Below are 16,403 nucleotides of genomic sequence, written 5' to 3'. Positions count from 1 at the left end.
ACAAGGTCAACAATCACATGACATCAGGTTGAGGAGTAACACTCCGAAAGCTAGGTGTTTTCAAATAAACCTGTTTGACTATAACCTGGTGTTGTGAGATTTTTGAGCATCACCCTAGAAAGACCTCCTTACTAAGGTTTTTATTTATTCACTCCTGGGATGTGGGCTTTGCTGGTTAGCCAGCATTTAATGCCCATCCTTTGTTAAGTCAAGAAGGTGGTATTGAGCTACCTTCTTGAAATGTGCACAGGTAGACCCACAAAGGCCTTAGAGGGAATTCCAGGATTTTGACCCTGTGACAGTGAATGAATGATCATATATTTGCAAGTCAGGATAGTGAGTGGCTTAGAAGGAAATTGCAGCTAGTAGTGCTCCCATGTATTTGCTGCCCTTGTCCTTCTAAATAGAAAAAGGTTGGGGTTTGAAAGGTGCTATCTAAAAATGTGATGTTAACCTGCCAAAACTAGAAAACAGAACAACTTGTGTGCCAAATGGTCTAAGGAGTTAAGCAGTTCACAAGTAACCAATCAGATCAAAGCTTCAAATCATGCATGGTGATGGACAATTAAACAACTTACCGAAAACGATAGCTCCACAAACATCTTAATAATGCAGGAGCCCAGCACATTAGAGAGATAAGGTTGAAGTACTTGCAACAATCTTCAGCCAGAAATGTTGAATGGATGATCCATCTAGAGGTCCCCAGCATCACAGCTACCAGCTTTCAGCCAATTTGTAACATTCCATGTGATATCAAGAAAAGATTAGGGTATTGGATACTTTGGATGACAACATTCCAACAACATTTCTGAAATCCAAGTTTTCAGAATTTGCCACTTCTAGCCAAGCGGTTTCATTACAGCCACTGACATCTACATGACCAAAAAAAAACCAAAATCAAATCCAGCCAATTACTCCCCCATCAGCCAACACATGATCATCAGTGGTATCCAGTTTGCATCCTATCCTGCTAGGGTCATTTGCTTCTGAACTCATTACCGTCTTGATGGAAACATTGGCAAAAATAAAGCAGCTACAAAAAGAGGGAGCAAGTGTGACAACCCACATTTGACAGAATGTAAAAATCTCCACTTGGTGGAGTCATACCTGGCATAAACAAAGATGGTTGCGGTGGTTTGAAGTCAGTCATGTTCACTTGAAAACATTTCTGCAGGCATTCCTCAATGCATTGTCCTTGGCCCAAACAACTTCAATTGCTTCATCAATGATCTACTGTTCTTCATAAAAAGGTCAGAAATGGGTACATTTACTGATGACTGCGCAATATTTTGTACCATTTGCAACTCCCTATATACTGGAACTGTCCATGTCCAAATGCATCCTGGGGGTTACCATTGAAGAGAATTGGAGGTGGACTAGGCACATGAGTACTTTTGACAGTAAGAGGTCAGAGGCTACAAATCCTGCAGCATGCAACTGACCTTCTGACTCCCCAAAGACTACCCACCATCTGCAAGCCATAAGTCAGGCATGTTATGGAATACTTTCCAAGTGTTTGGAGGAATGCAGCTCCAACAATACAAGAAGCTTGACACCATCCAGAACAAAACAGCCCACTTGATTGGCACCACATCCACTTGCTCCATGCTGACAATCCACAAGATGCACTACAGAAATTTACCAAGGCTCCTTAGACTGCACCTTCCATCTAGAATAAGGAGCGCATATACATGGGACGCTGACCACCTGCTAGTTCATCCCCAAGCACACAAACTTAGAAATAAAACACTGTCACACTTGGTCAAAATCCTGGAATCCTCTCTCTGAAGGCAGTGTGAATATAGCTGCCACAAATGGGCCGCATCACTAGCATGTTAGCATTAGCCTGCATTGGAACACAACCATCCAGTCAACTCAGCTAACCGACCCCATGGCTTCAGTAAAGGATTGATGACTTGTACTATAGTTTATTGTCAGGGAAGTTAGGTTGATTGTAAAATCAATTCTGAGTCAACAAAATCAATGGATTCTATGAGGTGACAGTTTGCAAAGGAAAGAGATCACGATTTTAGTAATCCAAAAATGTTTTAACATTGTAAAGTACTCTCTCGGGAACAAAAAAAATTACACTTATTCATGCTATTCTTCTATGATTTAATAAAAACATTCTACTTAAGGTTTAATTTAGGTCACAGATCCTTGTACCAATATTAGGAAGAATGAAACAATGAAGTTGTTGTGCATTATCTACAAATACAGCTGGTGTTTCCCCAAATATTGGTGGATTTTGGGCAAGTCACACATCCGCATTCAAATATCTTTTGCTAATCACAAAAATAAAAAATACAATTAGGAATAATGTTTAAATTAGCCTGCAACATACTGTGCTCACATGTCTTCAATTATTCGGAGCAGGATTTTATAGCAACTAAAACAGATGCTACTGATTTGATAGACAAGGTACTGAGCAAAATAAAACTGCTGCAATCAAGATCAATCAAGTCATCATACTTGCACAATGAACCAATTATCCAGTCTGCATTAAAAAAAAGTTCACGCTGTACAAATCAGAACAGCACTTCAGTTCACAAAATTAACACCAAAAACCTCTATGACTTTCCAGTTATACTGATGACTTGTTATGTCATTCACACAAAATGAAATGGAAGTTGAATTTACCAGGATTGGGAAGGAAGGAAGGAAATAATTCAATTGATGACAATTGAGAACACAAATGGAAAGAAATCACCCAGCAACTCAAACTTGAAAATTTTCACCCACAATCATACACTGCGTACATATACACAATGAAATTTTAAAAATCACATTGCCCATAATATTATATTCATATCATAAAACTCATGAGTTTTACTGTATAAACCAATGTCCCAAAAAGATTGACATACAAGGTGTCTGGGAAAATACTTGCATTCTCAACCTGTTGGCAAGTTTTCCCACTTGAAAAGCAAAGCGACAACAGTCTCAATCATCACAGGCGACTTTGAACTATGCTAATAAACTTCACCTAACGCAAGAGCAACAATGTCCTTTAAATAATGATGAATGAGCAAAAGCAAAGTAACTACCACTCAACCAAAACGGTAGGTAATAAGTGATCTTCAATGTAAGGGAATATAAAAAAACTGATAAAAAGTTAGTTTGTAACTGTCAATCATGCAAGTTTTATTGCAGCTGCTGTAAAATTCAAAATCTCTAGAAAGTTTAGGGTAATGAAAACTAAGAAACTGAAGCAGGCCTTCTCAGTACTAGGAAGGGGAGACCAATGCATTTCTGTATAAAATAACTGCCTCAATTTAGCAACCTCACTATGCAGACCACACTGTACGTGGATTTTACATCTTTTATTAAAGAAACAGAAAATATTTATCCCACAATTAGAAAGCCATCCTTTTCCTCAGAAGTTACAAACATCCTTCACTGCGCTTTGAAGAACTTTATATTTTAAATTTCTAATGGGGCAACATGGTGGCTCAGTAATTAGCACTGTTGCCTCTCAGAATCAGGGACCTAGGTTCGATTCCAGCTTCAGGCAACCGTCCATGTGGATTTTGTACATGCTCTCCATATCTGCCTGGGTTTTCTCCAGGTGTTCTAGTTTCCTCCCACAGTCAAAGATATGCAGTTTAGGTGGTCTGGCCAAACTAAAATTACCCATGGTGTCCAGGGATGTGCAGACTTGCTGGATTACCGATGGGAAATGAGGGGCGATAAGGATAGGGAAGGGGGAGTGGGTCGAGGTGGGATGCTATTTGAAGGATCAGTGTGGACTCAGTGGGCTAAACGGCGTGCTTCTACACTGTAGGGATTCTATGATCCTGCCCAACAGATGTGAAATATTTATCACTTAATTCACTTCCTCGCACTAATTTTAAATTTACAGTGCACCGATTTCCACTTCCTTTGGACTTAATTTGCTTTGACATCACAAATTATCTAAAAAGCAAAAGATTTACTTTGTCCGTCTAAAAATGTTACCCCCAAAACGTCCTTTGATGCCTTGCCGTATATGTAAACTACATAGGCACCAGTTTATCTCCTGTTACTCAAGTAAGGTCTGGAAATGGAGAAGGATCGTACTGGTAATCACAACATTCACACTGCACTTACTCAGTAATGGAAAAGTGACAACCTGGAGGAAGAATTCTCATCTTGAAACCGAATTACTTGGCCTAGCAATGTTGTTACTGCAAGGCCAGAAAGGAACCTAGGACCTTGCTACTCATTTTTAGTGTTTCAGGAGGAACCCAAATCTTTGAATGGATTGATTTACATCCTTAAAACATTCTCTCCCCTTTAAAGGTGAATGTTCAATGTAGTCTAGCAACAGACCAACGCTGCCAAATAACAACTGCAATACTAGGATAATCTGCTGGTAGTATAGACTTCAAGTGGATCAAGCAAATCAAAAGCCAGGCATAGTAGGAACTGCAGATGCTGGAGAATCTGAGATAAGAAGGTGTAGAGCTGGATGATCAAAGCAGGCCAAGTAGCAGAGGAGTAGGAAGGCTGATGTTTCGGGCCTAGAACCGGGTTAGGGTTTCTGAAGAAGGTCAAGGCCTGAAACGTCAGCCTTCCTGCTCCTCTGATTCTGCCTGGCCAGCTGTGTTCATCCAGCTCTACATCTTGTTATCTCAAAAGCCAGGCACCCAGAAAAATAGCAACTGCAATGCTAATTGCAGAATAATCTGCTGGTAGTACCCAGAGCGCAGACTAACAATATATAACTTGATATCAAATTCACTATAAAAGCTCCCATATTTGTACAATGAGAAGATGGGCGACAGGTATTTCAAATTAGTTGAGTAATGGCCTGACAATAAGATGTTGCAAATGTGACTATATCTAGTGAAGATGATGGTAATGTCTAAGATATAGTCATATTCCACCAAAAGGACAGACCATCAAAAGATGGCAGCATGGCGGTTTTGAGGATCCCATTTGATGTTATTACTGGACAAAAATCAGATCCCAGACTGAAATCTGACTTGATAGATCTCATTTATAATTTGTGGTTTCAACAGGGTGGGTTGATCGCTACAGTATCAGTAGTGGTCACTGCGGAGTTCTTAGGCTTCATGACAATTGCCTCCACATTCAGGGAACCCTCTAATCATTCCCTGGCACCATCACCATAATTAATACGATAGCCTTCTAAGTGGATCAAGCAACTCAAAGCCAGGCACACATGAAGCATTGAGGGCCATTAACAAAACGGTATTCAACCACTATTTGTGACCTCACATTTGAAATTCGCCACCCACCCCTTACTATAACCAACAAGCCAGGAGATCAACCCTAGATAAGGAAGAGTGCTGGAGGGCGTACTGGGAGCAGCAAAAAGCACACCTAAAATCAAGGCGCCAAACTGATGAAGCTACAGAGGACTACTTGGTTACCAAACAAAAAAGGCAGCATTGTCAGAGCTTTGACCCCACAAATAATTTAGCAGATAGAAGCTCTGCAGTCTTGCCTAGGCCAGCCTGAATACTAGTGGTCAATTACACATCTGACAGAAATAGGTTCTTCCACAAATATTCCATTTCAAGAATGGCATAGACCAGCATATCAATGCAAAAAGACACGGATGAAGTATATGCGTCAATATTCATCCAGAAGTGCCAAACGGACAGTCAATCTTGGCCACCTCCATAGGTTCCCTGACATCACAGATGCCAGTTCAATTCACTCAACAATATGTTAAGAAACAGTTCAAGGCATTGGATATTGCAAAGGCTTTGGACCCTGACAACATTTCAGCAATAGCACTGAAGACACATGCTCCTGAACTTGCCATGCCCATAGCCAAGCTATTTTAGGATAGATACAACACTGGCATCTACCAGACAATGTGAAAAATTACCCAGGTATGTCTGTATACAAAAACATTATACATCCAACCCAGTCAATTACTGCCTCAATCTACTCAATTTTCAGCAAGTTGACAGAAGATTTTGACAACAGTAGTAAGTACCAAGCTACATTCCCTGTAATTTTAACTGCCAATGCAAGAACTTTCAAAATGTCAGCAAACTCCAGAATGATAAGTCATCACGTTAGCACTTTAATCAGCATTTTTAGAAATTCCCAAGTAGCTGAGTGGTCATGCAACTTGGACAGAAAACTGGTATTAAGCACTACTGGCTCAGCAATAGCCTACTTACAGATAATCAGTTTCAGTGCTACCAAGCCTACTCAGCCGCAATCTCATTACTGCCTCAGTCCAAATGTTGACGAAAGAACTGAACTCCAGCTGGGAGGCAAGAGAGTGACTGCCCTGCTCATCAAACCAGTATTTTACCGAGTTTGCCCATCAAGAAGTCTTAAGAAAACTGGAACCAATGGGAAGCCCGGGAACACATTCGTCTTGCCCAGTGCAAAGAAAGGTAGGCCTGTTTCTTGGAGATCACAGTCCCAGGAAATCACTGCGGGACTTCAGGATAGATATCTTCACTCAACCTCTTCAGAAACATTATATTATACATTTCTGGAGAGGGTGGGAACTGAACCTGGACCTCCGAGCTCAAAGAAGGGAAACCACCACTGCACCTCACAAGACCAGTTCTTCAGGATATTTTGAATCAACTTGTTCAGGTGTGTTGTAGCACACTTGTGGAGCAGGTGGGGCTTGGGGCTTGAGGCTTGAAGCCTGGCATTCAGAACCAAACATATGGATACTAACACTGCACAAGAGTCTAGTTCTTCAGGCTAGCATCCTCGGCCCAACGATCTACAGCTGTTTCATCAATGATCTTTCCTCTAAGGTCAGAAACAAGAATGCTTGCTACTAATAACTGCAGAATATTCTCAACCATTTACAAGTCCTCAGGCAACGAAGCAGCTAATGTTAGTACACAGTAAGATCACATCAACAGCCAGGACTGGGTTGACAAGTAGCAAATAGTACTTGTGCTACAGAAGAGCCAGTCAATGATCATCTTAAACAAGACAGAACCTGATTGTGTATACAGGAGAGTCAATGAAATTAAAAGAAAACAAATCCCCCACTGGACGTCCCAAGTATTACCGTCAACATGAAACTGAACTTGTGCATACACTGTGGTCACAAGGACATGTCAGAGACAGGGAATTCTGTAGCAAAAAAAAATCTCGGCTTCCTGATGTATGCCCACCATAAAGCAGAAGTCAGAAATGTAATGGAATTCAGAAAGACCAAGGAACTGCAGATGCTGAGAATCAAAAACAAAAATCAGAAGCCACTCAAAAAACTCAACAGAACTGTTTGGAAGAAGGGCCACTGGAAGCGAAATGTTAACTCTGCTTTCTCTTCACAGATGTTGCCAGACCTGCTGAGTTTTTCCGACAATTTCTGATTTTGTGTATGCAAGTAAGGGATTCTCTCCAATTGCCTGGATAAGAACGACTCCAGTAAACCTCAAGAAACTCTGCACCAACAGATCAAAGCAGTTCAAATGGCACCCTATTTTCCACCTTTCACATTCACTCCTGCAACATTTACATATAACAGCAGTGTGTACTATCTATAAGATACATAGTAATAATCCACGAAGGCTCATTAGACAACACCTCAAATCTGCAACCTCTGCCACCTAGAAGAAAACAGCAGAATCATGGGACCACCACCTACAAGTTTCCCTCCAAGCCAACCACCATCCTGACTTGGAAATATAATGCCACTGCGTCAAAATTCTGGAATGTCCTCTAACACCGGATGTACCAACAGCCCAAGATCTGCAGGAAACAGGCAACTCACCAATACCTTTGTATTTCTCCGCACCCCCCCCCAACCAAAATTAGGAATGGGCAATGAACACAGCTTTAGCCTGCAAGCTGACATCCCATGAATGGATTTAAAAAAGAGACAAATGTTTGTCAAACTTACACCTTTCTTGTCTCCTCACAGACAAGTATTAAGAACAAGCTAGCAAAAAAAGTCACTTATCAGCTTTGGTGAGGGAGATGTCAATACAGAAGAAAAAATATTTAGAGGAAGAAGAGTTTAAAAAGATAAGATAAAACCATATCAAAGTTATTGGCTATGTCACTTTGAAACTAGCAAAGAATGATTCGTGAATTTAAAAAGACAAGGAAGTGAAAATGAAGACCCAATTAAAATGCAAATTAAAACCCTCAGTCATAAACATTTATGTTGTAACTTCAAAATATGCCAAGTTTCCAAAGTGTACAGTGCTACAAGATACTTATGGACAAAGATTATTCAATCCATCTTAAGTTATTTATCTAAAATGGTCAAATGCTGTCCTTCATTGCTGTGTTCTCAAATCCTGAACTTCTCCATTTTAAGTCTGAACATAGCTCGAAGTAGCAGTTCCAAAATTATTTTTTCACAAGTGTAAACTCTGCCTCTTCCACTTGTCACAATTCAAAAGTACCAAAACAATTTTTTGTTCCATTTCTATTAGCCTGCAATAAAGGTAATCTCTTTCCGTACTGCCGTATTATGCCAAGTGGCCTGAGACTTTCCAGCTTCAAAGATTCCGGATATTAGGAATTAGGCTCATAGCTCTTCTTGGCACTGCATTCGATATTTGAATGCCTCCTTTGTTTTTCTGCTACTAGAACAACACAGCATCCAATGTGTGGTCAGCCAGAGCATGATATAGTTTGATTAAGACTTCCACAAGCTTGTATACTGCTTTGGCTAAATATCCCATTAGCAGTGATAATTGCCACTGAACTCAATAACACACTAACTGTCAAATTAGAGGAAACACAGTTCTCTTTACTTTACTACTATCTATTTTAACTGTGTGCATGAAACACACCCATCATCCACTTTCCTTTTTATGTTCTGTGCTTTAATGTTTATTATTTGCTTTCTGAAAGCACAGTACCAATTATGTGTCAAACATTCAATATGCACACGTTCTTACTACCAAGCCCCCGGCTCAGGAGAGAGGGGCACGACATGGCAGTCCCTCAGCCCGCAGAGGCCTCGGCATAGACTTCCGGTCTCGAGGTGATTCCTCAAAGTGTGATCCCACCATGGTCGAGCACTTATGACGGACTGTAAGGTTTGAACTTTGAGCTTTATTTCTTTACTTTCTACTTAAAACTAAAGAAGGTCTGCAACATGTGACTTTTAACTTTGTTCTTAAGAATCTGTACCTAGGTATTTGTTCTGAAGATGGCGCATTGTGTGGTGACATTACATGCTATTCACTGCACTCTTGTACTTGAGTACATATGACAACAAAATCAAAATCAACCACTGCACCACAAGCATCATAAAGTTACACTATCATGCTCTTTTCCTAACCATATAACAGTGCTGCGTATGAATTCAATTTCCACCATAAATCACCAAAGTAAACATTTAAATTTTGCTGCAAACATTTCTTCATGAATTACATTGTCAAATAAGGTATTTATCATGTTGCAAAGAAGGACCTCAAAAAGTTAAATAACTATCCAAAAAGGAAATGGAGCAAAGTTCTGCAAGAAAATAACACAAAATGGAAAGTCAGTAGTGGCAAGAGTATTCCCATCTTTCAATGTTTTGAGTTAGTGCCTTTAGGTGTCAGACTTGAGTCAACACTAGTGATCTCGACAGAACTTCATGGATTTAAACTCAACTCCAGGGATTTAAACAAATTCTGGGCTGACACGGGGAAAGTCACAGTCAGCAGAACAGTCTTTTGGATGCATTAAACCTAAGCCCTGTGGGCCTCAAAGATCTCAGTACACCACTAACAGCAGTAGGGAAGCTTCCTGTGTTCTTCATATCCTTCATTTAACAGCACAAAAACAGATCATCTGACCATTTTTTAATATCATTTATGGGACTGGGGCTGAGTCACAAGGGTTACACTTCAATAGAAGGCAGTAAAAGGACTTTAGGACATCCTTAAATCGAGTAGGATATGACATCTGTGAAAATTATTTGTGCATTAAAGGGAACAAAGTAGTCTGTATTTATTTTAAATCTTTCACATGTTCACACTGGCCTAAACTACATATCTTCACCTGTATAGATAAGCTAAGTGACCAATTAATCTACTTTGTTGGTACCAGTTAAAACAAAAAAAACTCATGATGCAGTGGTAGTCATAGGGATATACAGCACAGAAACAGACCCTTCACTCCAACTCACCCATGCCAACCAGATATCCTAAAATTAATCCAGTCCCGCTTGCCAGCATTTGCTGTATATCCTTCTAAACCCTTCCTATTCATAGGCCCATCCAGATGACTTAAATATTGTAGCTGTACCAGGCTCCTCAATTGGCTATTCACCCTATCCACGCCCCTCATAACTGGAGGCCTGTGTGTCAGTGTGGCACAGGGATCAGTGCTAGGTCCACTGCTTTTCATCCGAACATGAGATTTTGTTATCAAGTTTGCAGATGACACCAAAATTGGAAGTGTAGCAGACAGCAAAAAAGGTTACCTTAGAGTACAACAGGATCTTGATCAGATGGGCCAATGTGCTGAGGAGTGGCAGATGAAGTTTAATTTAGATGTGTGAGGAGCTGCATTTTGGAAAAGCAAATCAAGGTAGGACTTGTATACTTAATGGTAAGATCCTGGTAAGCGTTGCTAAACAAAAAGACTTTGGGGTGCATGTTCATAGTTCCTTAACAGTTGTCACAGGTAGGCAGGATAGCAAAGGCAGCACTTAGTATGCTTGCCTTTAATGATCAATGCACTGAGTACAGGAGTTGGCAGGTCATTTTGCAACTGTACAGGACATTAGTTAGGCCACTTTTGGAATACTACATACAATTCTGGTCTCCCTGCTAAAGGAAGGATGCTGTGAAACATGAAAGGGTTCAGAACAGATTTACAAGGGTGTTGCCAGGGTTTGAAGCTTAGGGCTAAGGGGAAAGGTTAAATAGGCTTGGTGTGTCAGGGGCTGAAGGGTGACATTATAGAGGTATGCAAGATCACGAGGGGCATGGATTGGGGGGGGGGGGGAACATACAAGGTCTCCCCGCCCCCCCCCCCCACCCACACAAGGTGGGGAGTCCAAAATGAGGCAAAATAGGTTTAAGGTGAGAGGGGAAAGATTTAAAAGGCATCTAAGGGGTAGCTTTTTCGTGCAGGTGGCGCACGTATGGAATGAGCTGCCAGAGGAAGTGATGGAGGCTGGTACAATAACAACATTTAAAAGGCATTGGGATGGGGACATGAGCCAAATGCTGAAAAACGGAATAGATTAATTTAGGATATCTTGTCACCATGGATAAGTAGGAATGAAGAGTCTGTTTCTGACTGTATAGCTCTACAACTCAAGTGCTCAGTCCCAATGTGGGAGAATTCATGTTTATTTTCCAAAGCAAATTCCACAGCCATAAAAACAGAACAAGGACATGTTCAATCGTGCATTGATGAATGGGCAGGGAAGAGGTGGAAACCATCCTGAACTATAATACAGGCAATCTGACTGATTCATGCACAAAAAACACCTCTGCTACATCATTGATAATGGGAACTGCAGATGCTGGAGATTCCAAGATAATAAAATGTGAGGCTGGATGAACACAGCAGGCCAAGCAGCATCTCAGGAGCACAAAAGCTGACGTTTCGGGCCTAGACCCTTCATCCCCCTCTCTGATGAAGGGTCTAGGCCCGAAACGTCAGCTTTTGTGCTCCTGAGATGCTGCTTGGCCTGTTGTGTTCATCCAGCCTCACATTTTATTATCTGCTATATCATTTCCTGGTTTAATCATGTGATCATGATAGCTGTGCATTTTAGAAATTACTTTCTAACAGATTGGATGAACAACACATCTAGAAGCAGCATTTTAACTTAAAACTAAGCATACACAGACAGGAGTACAGTAAACATTAAAAATCAAAAAATAATGCGCAGCTGGTAGAACATTCCTTGTTCCAATCCTACTCAGGTTCCGCCCCACAACATTTTCTCTGGTACATCGATGACATCATTGCTGCTTGCCCCACTCTCATCTGAAATTGGAGGTACTTATCAATTTTGCTTTCAATTTCCACCCTGCTGTCAACTTCACCTAGTCCACCTCTGACTCCTCCCTTCCCCTCTTCAACATCTCTTGTTCCCATTTCTGTGGATAGGCTGGCCACTGACATCCACTACAAGTCTACTGACTCCCACAGTACCTGTGCTATGTCTTTACACATTTTGTCCTGTAAAGACTTCATCCTACATTCCAAATTTCTTCATCTGATCTGTTCTGATAATGCCACATTCTGCAGGGGATAGGGTGGTCTCAGAAATGCCAACATTTTCCCCTCACCATTACCTACTCCTTTGTCTGTCCTACTGCGGTTGCCTCCATCTGGGCTCCACCTCCACCTATTGGTTATTCCTTCAACCTCCACTCTTCAGCATAATATCACGTTCTACTAGATATCATCAGTTCTGAAGGAGGTTTGCTGGACCTGAAACACTGACATGGCCTTCTCTTCACAAATACTGCCAGATCTGCTGAGTTTCTCTAGCAATTTCTATTTTGAAACACGTCAAAAAAAAAACTTTATGTTGCAGCAAATCAGAACACCCCTTGCCTCAGAAAATGGTGAATGTTGCTTCAGGGAAAAGGCTTCTTTGTATGATAATGCAGTCCTTAATCTCAAATACGAACAAATCGTTAGGTTTTCTGAAGGGTCTCAACCCAAAACGTCAATTTTCCTGCTCCTCTGATGTTGCCTGGCCTGCTGTGTTCCTCCAGCTCTACACTCATCAAATGGATATGTCTTTTACATTTCAATAGCACTAATTTCCACGTTTTAATAAAGACACTAAGTACATTGCAGAACACTGGACAGCAGGTGAACAAAAATGGTGAAGTGAAACAGAAAACTCAACAAGATCAGGAAAGGCAAACATGATTATACTGTCTTAAGTTTAAATGTATCAGGTGACAATCAAACCGGAAGACTGGGTTAGAATTGCACACCTACTACTACCTGTATATCTTGTTTCAGTTGCTGGGTGGAACACATTCCGTTCAAGGTAAATTAGGTCTCACGTCGGAGACAGTAGGAACTGCAGATGCTGAGATAGCAAGGTGTAGAGCTGGATGAACACAGCAGGCCACGCAGCATCAGAACAGCAGGAAGGCTGACGTTTTGGGCCTAGACCCTTCTTCAGGATTTTTTTTCTGAAGAAGGGTCTAGGCCCGAAACGTCAGCCTTCCTGCTCCTCTGATACTGCTTAGCCTGCTGTGTTCATTCAACTCTACAGCTTGTTATCTCTAGGTCTCAAGTCGCCTTGGCGAAATATTTGAGAAATTCATTGCTAAAGTTGACCGTGTACCGCGTGCTGTTATGCAAATTTCAAAAGAGATGCGATCAATGATTCGGAGCTCCTGCCTTCAGGTACATGCAGCACTTTACAAAGCAACAAAACAAGTCACGAATTTTAGTGGGTCTACAAACAGGAACTTTTCCTCAGGACATTAACCCAAACCTGCACAGCAATTTCCACAGAAGGACGAACTCGTCACCTGACACGTTCACGTAAAATAAATCTTAAAAAGTGTTACGCAAGCCAAATTTAAGAACAGAACCACAACAGTACACATAATCATGCATATGACTAGGAAGCATATTATTACAGGGGTTGTCAAGAAGCACAAACTTCAGAAACAACGTTTCCTTTTTGTGAATTAAAACGCAGTTGGTCACGTGGAGCGGATGCTGCTTCCGCGAAAGCCGGTCCGGCTCCGCCCCCTCGCCATTGTGACATCACGAAAGACGGCAGCCACCCCCCGGTTCCGGGCCGCTCTGACGTCACACACGGCTCGCGGCCGACACGGCGTTGGAGCGGCCCCGCGTGCCGGACCTGTTGCAGCCTCGCGGCCGCTCCGGACAACAACCGCCCCGCAAACTCCCTCCCCCCAAACAAAAAAAAACCGGATAACAGCCTTCGGTCTACACGCAAAACAAAAACTTTCCACGCTCTTTTACCCCCTCCCCTTTTCTTTTGTTCTAAAGCTTGTTAACCAACGTTCAGTGCAAGAGAGACAAAAACATCGCAGAGGTTGCTTTTTAAATCCTAGCCTTTTTTCTGCCTCGTCCCCCCCGAATAAACTTAAGCGAAGGCATCTCTGCAATGCGTCGGGTGTTTTTAAAATACATTCTAGTTTGTGTGCGTTTTTGTTGTTGTTTCCGTGATGCCACATGCATGTTGACGGTCGCTTTCTTACCGATTCAGCAATTTGACAAGTTACATACGGACAATGGAGTGTCAGGGAGGGTCCGAACTGAAGGAGCGATAATTTTCTTTTTTGGCGGGTTGTGTGGAGCGGGGTCGGTGGGGGTGGGGGGTTGGATTAATATCTGGTGAAGCGTGTGGAACTGATCGAAGTCACTGCAATCTTTAAAGGAATCGAGGTGTGGGGAACGTGTCACCTTCCCTGTTTAAACACTACCGTCTGTCGGAGTCAGAGGTCACCGCAAATGCAAAAAAAAACTCATGGCAGAGAATGAAAAGAAACCTTTCTGATCTAAATTGTAATGAAGCTTTTCAAACATCTGCAATCTCTCCACTTCTCCATTACCTAAAGGGTCTGAATAATTCACATCCACCGACTGCAGACAGTAACCCTTTCTTTAATGGTGGTGGGGGGGGCGAAGAGAAGGTGGCAGAAATGAGAATGGAAACATTGCCACAACATTGCAGCGTGACCATGTGGCAAACAACAATAAAAAAAGGAACTAACTAATCTAAAACCTCCACCCCCCTCCCCAACAACTTGCTGTTAAAATCCCAAATAAAACTGAATAGAAGCTTCGAGCTACGGTGAGAAATGGTGGAACTGTAGTCCAGATTTGGGGGGGGGGGAGGAATGTTGAGAAAGAAACCTGCTTGGAAATTAAGAGTTCAACAACAAGGCAACGCAGGTTGCCATTAATTCCAGCAGAACCAAACGGTGGCGACAGAAAGATCCAAAATGGGGGGGGGGGAGAAAGCGCCCGGGGGGGGGGGGGAGAGAAAAAAGCGCCGGGGGGGGGGGAGAAAAAAGCGCCGGGGGGGGGGGAGAAAAAAGCGCCGGGGGGGGGGGAAAGAGAGAAAAAAGCGCCGGGGGGGGGGAAGAGAGAAAAAAGCGCCGGGGGGGGGGGCGAAGAGAGCGCAGACATCCTGCAGAGGAGCAAGAGCCTGGCGTCGCTGGATCACCAGGCGAACAAACGATTCAAATATTGGTTGGGGAAACATGATCGCTTCGCTTCGCTTTCCTCCTCAGAATCAGCTTTACAAATACAACAAATAGGCCTGATCAACAATCACTAAAATAATTAGATGTGATCGGGCAAGGGACGGGCCGGACTGTCACCGAAACACTTCCCCATAAGCAGCTACATAAAGAGATAATCTATTAAAATAAATCAATCATTGTCCATACAACTGGGGAAATAAAACGAGAACCGTACAATGGGGATACCTTACAGCATTACCGGCCAAAAATCATAAACAAAAAAAAGTGCCTCGCGCTAACAAGGGCATAATGTTGAAGCCTAACGACCTCCTTCAGGGAAAAACGATCTTTTAAAACTTCTAAAGTCACTTACTAATCTTTTGTGAATTATATTCCTCTTGGGTCTTTCTCTGGTCATCCTGTTGTCCCAATTTTCTTTGCGAAGAAGAGAAAATTCCACATGAATCAATCTCGTCAATGTGGATAAGCCCTGGCTGGTCTATATTTACAAAGCTCCCTCTCCGTGCTTGCTCTCCTTTTGATTAAATCCGAAGTTGGGAAGAAGGAAAAAATAAATAATTCACTTCAATAAAACATCTCTTTTTCTTAAAGGCTTGTCGACACCAGGCACATTTACTGTTCCCGAGCAACACGAAGAGGACAAAGTAAAAAATAAGCTACGTATGGTGAAGTTACATCTTGGATAAGAAAAAAAAACATGGGGGAAGAGAGAGAGAAGGGGAATAAAATAATGTAGTCACGTTCTGTGCAGAGACAGACGAGAGTCTCAAACACACACACAACTCAAGCTCATACTCACACTCCCACCAATCACATCCCTTTAACTTTAAATGGCTACGTTAGGACGCTCCTGGCCACGCACACTCAGTATAGCCCCTGTCGGAGAGCTCATGAGCTGCAATATTGCCTGGGACTTCCCTTTTACCGTCTCCGTCATTCTCTGTGCTCCTCTCTCTCTCTCTCTCTCGAATCGTGTCCTTCAATGCCACGCTCACTCACTCTCCTTCCACAGTGCCCTCTGTGCAAACACAAAACACACAAATTACATTCGCATAGTGCCTTTCACAATCTTAACAATTTGCAAACAATGAAGTGCTCTTTTGAAGTGAAGTCACTGCTGTAATGCAGGAAACGCAACAAAAACAAGCTCTAGCCAGCAAGGTCCCACGGATGTGAGAATGATCAGAGAATTTTTTTGCCGGTTGAGGGATAAATATTTTTAGAAATACCCCTACTCTTCATCAGACCAGTACTATGAAACTTTGTATTTTTGTTTGC

General features: G+C 42.0%; 1 protein-coding gene across 3 annotated transcripts in view; it reads right to left on the bottom strand.

Moving 5' to 3' along the window:
• jarid2b (jumonji and AT-rich interaction domain containing 2b) overlaps positions 1-16,045 on the bottom strand; it is a 447,370-nt gene extending 431,325 nt beyond the window's left edge. Inside the window, exons 1-2 of one of the 3 annotated variants that reach the window (XM_048524773.2) lie at positions 15,925-16,045; positions 15,478-15,639 (exon numbers count right to left, since the gene is read on the bottom strand). In XM_048524773.2, coding sequence (XP_048380730.1) covers positions 15,478-15,522 — 45 coding nt within the window. In that variant the 5' untranslated portion in view covers positions 15,523-15,639; positions 15,925-16,045. The other 2 variants (XM_048524765.2, XM_048524791.1) reach the window with 2 other exon arrangements.
• Between the last annotated feature and the right edge of the window lie 358 nt (positions 16,046-16,403).

This window comes from Stegostoma tigrinum, chromosome 2 (assembly GCF_030684315.1).
Source record: "Stegostoma tigrinum isolate sSteTig4 chromosome 2, sSteTig4.hap1, whole genome shotgun sequence".
Classification (NCBI taxonomy): Eukaryota; Metazoa; Chordata; class Chondrichthyes; order Orectolobiformes; family Stegostomatidae; genus Stegostoma; species Stegostoma tigrinum.
This window is presented reverse-complemented; position numbering and strand designations above follow the sequence as displayed.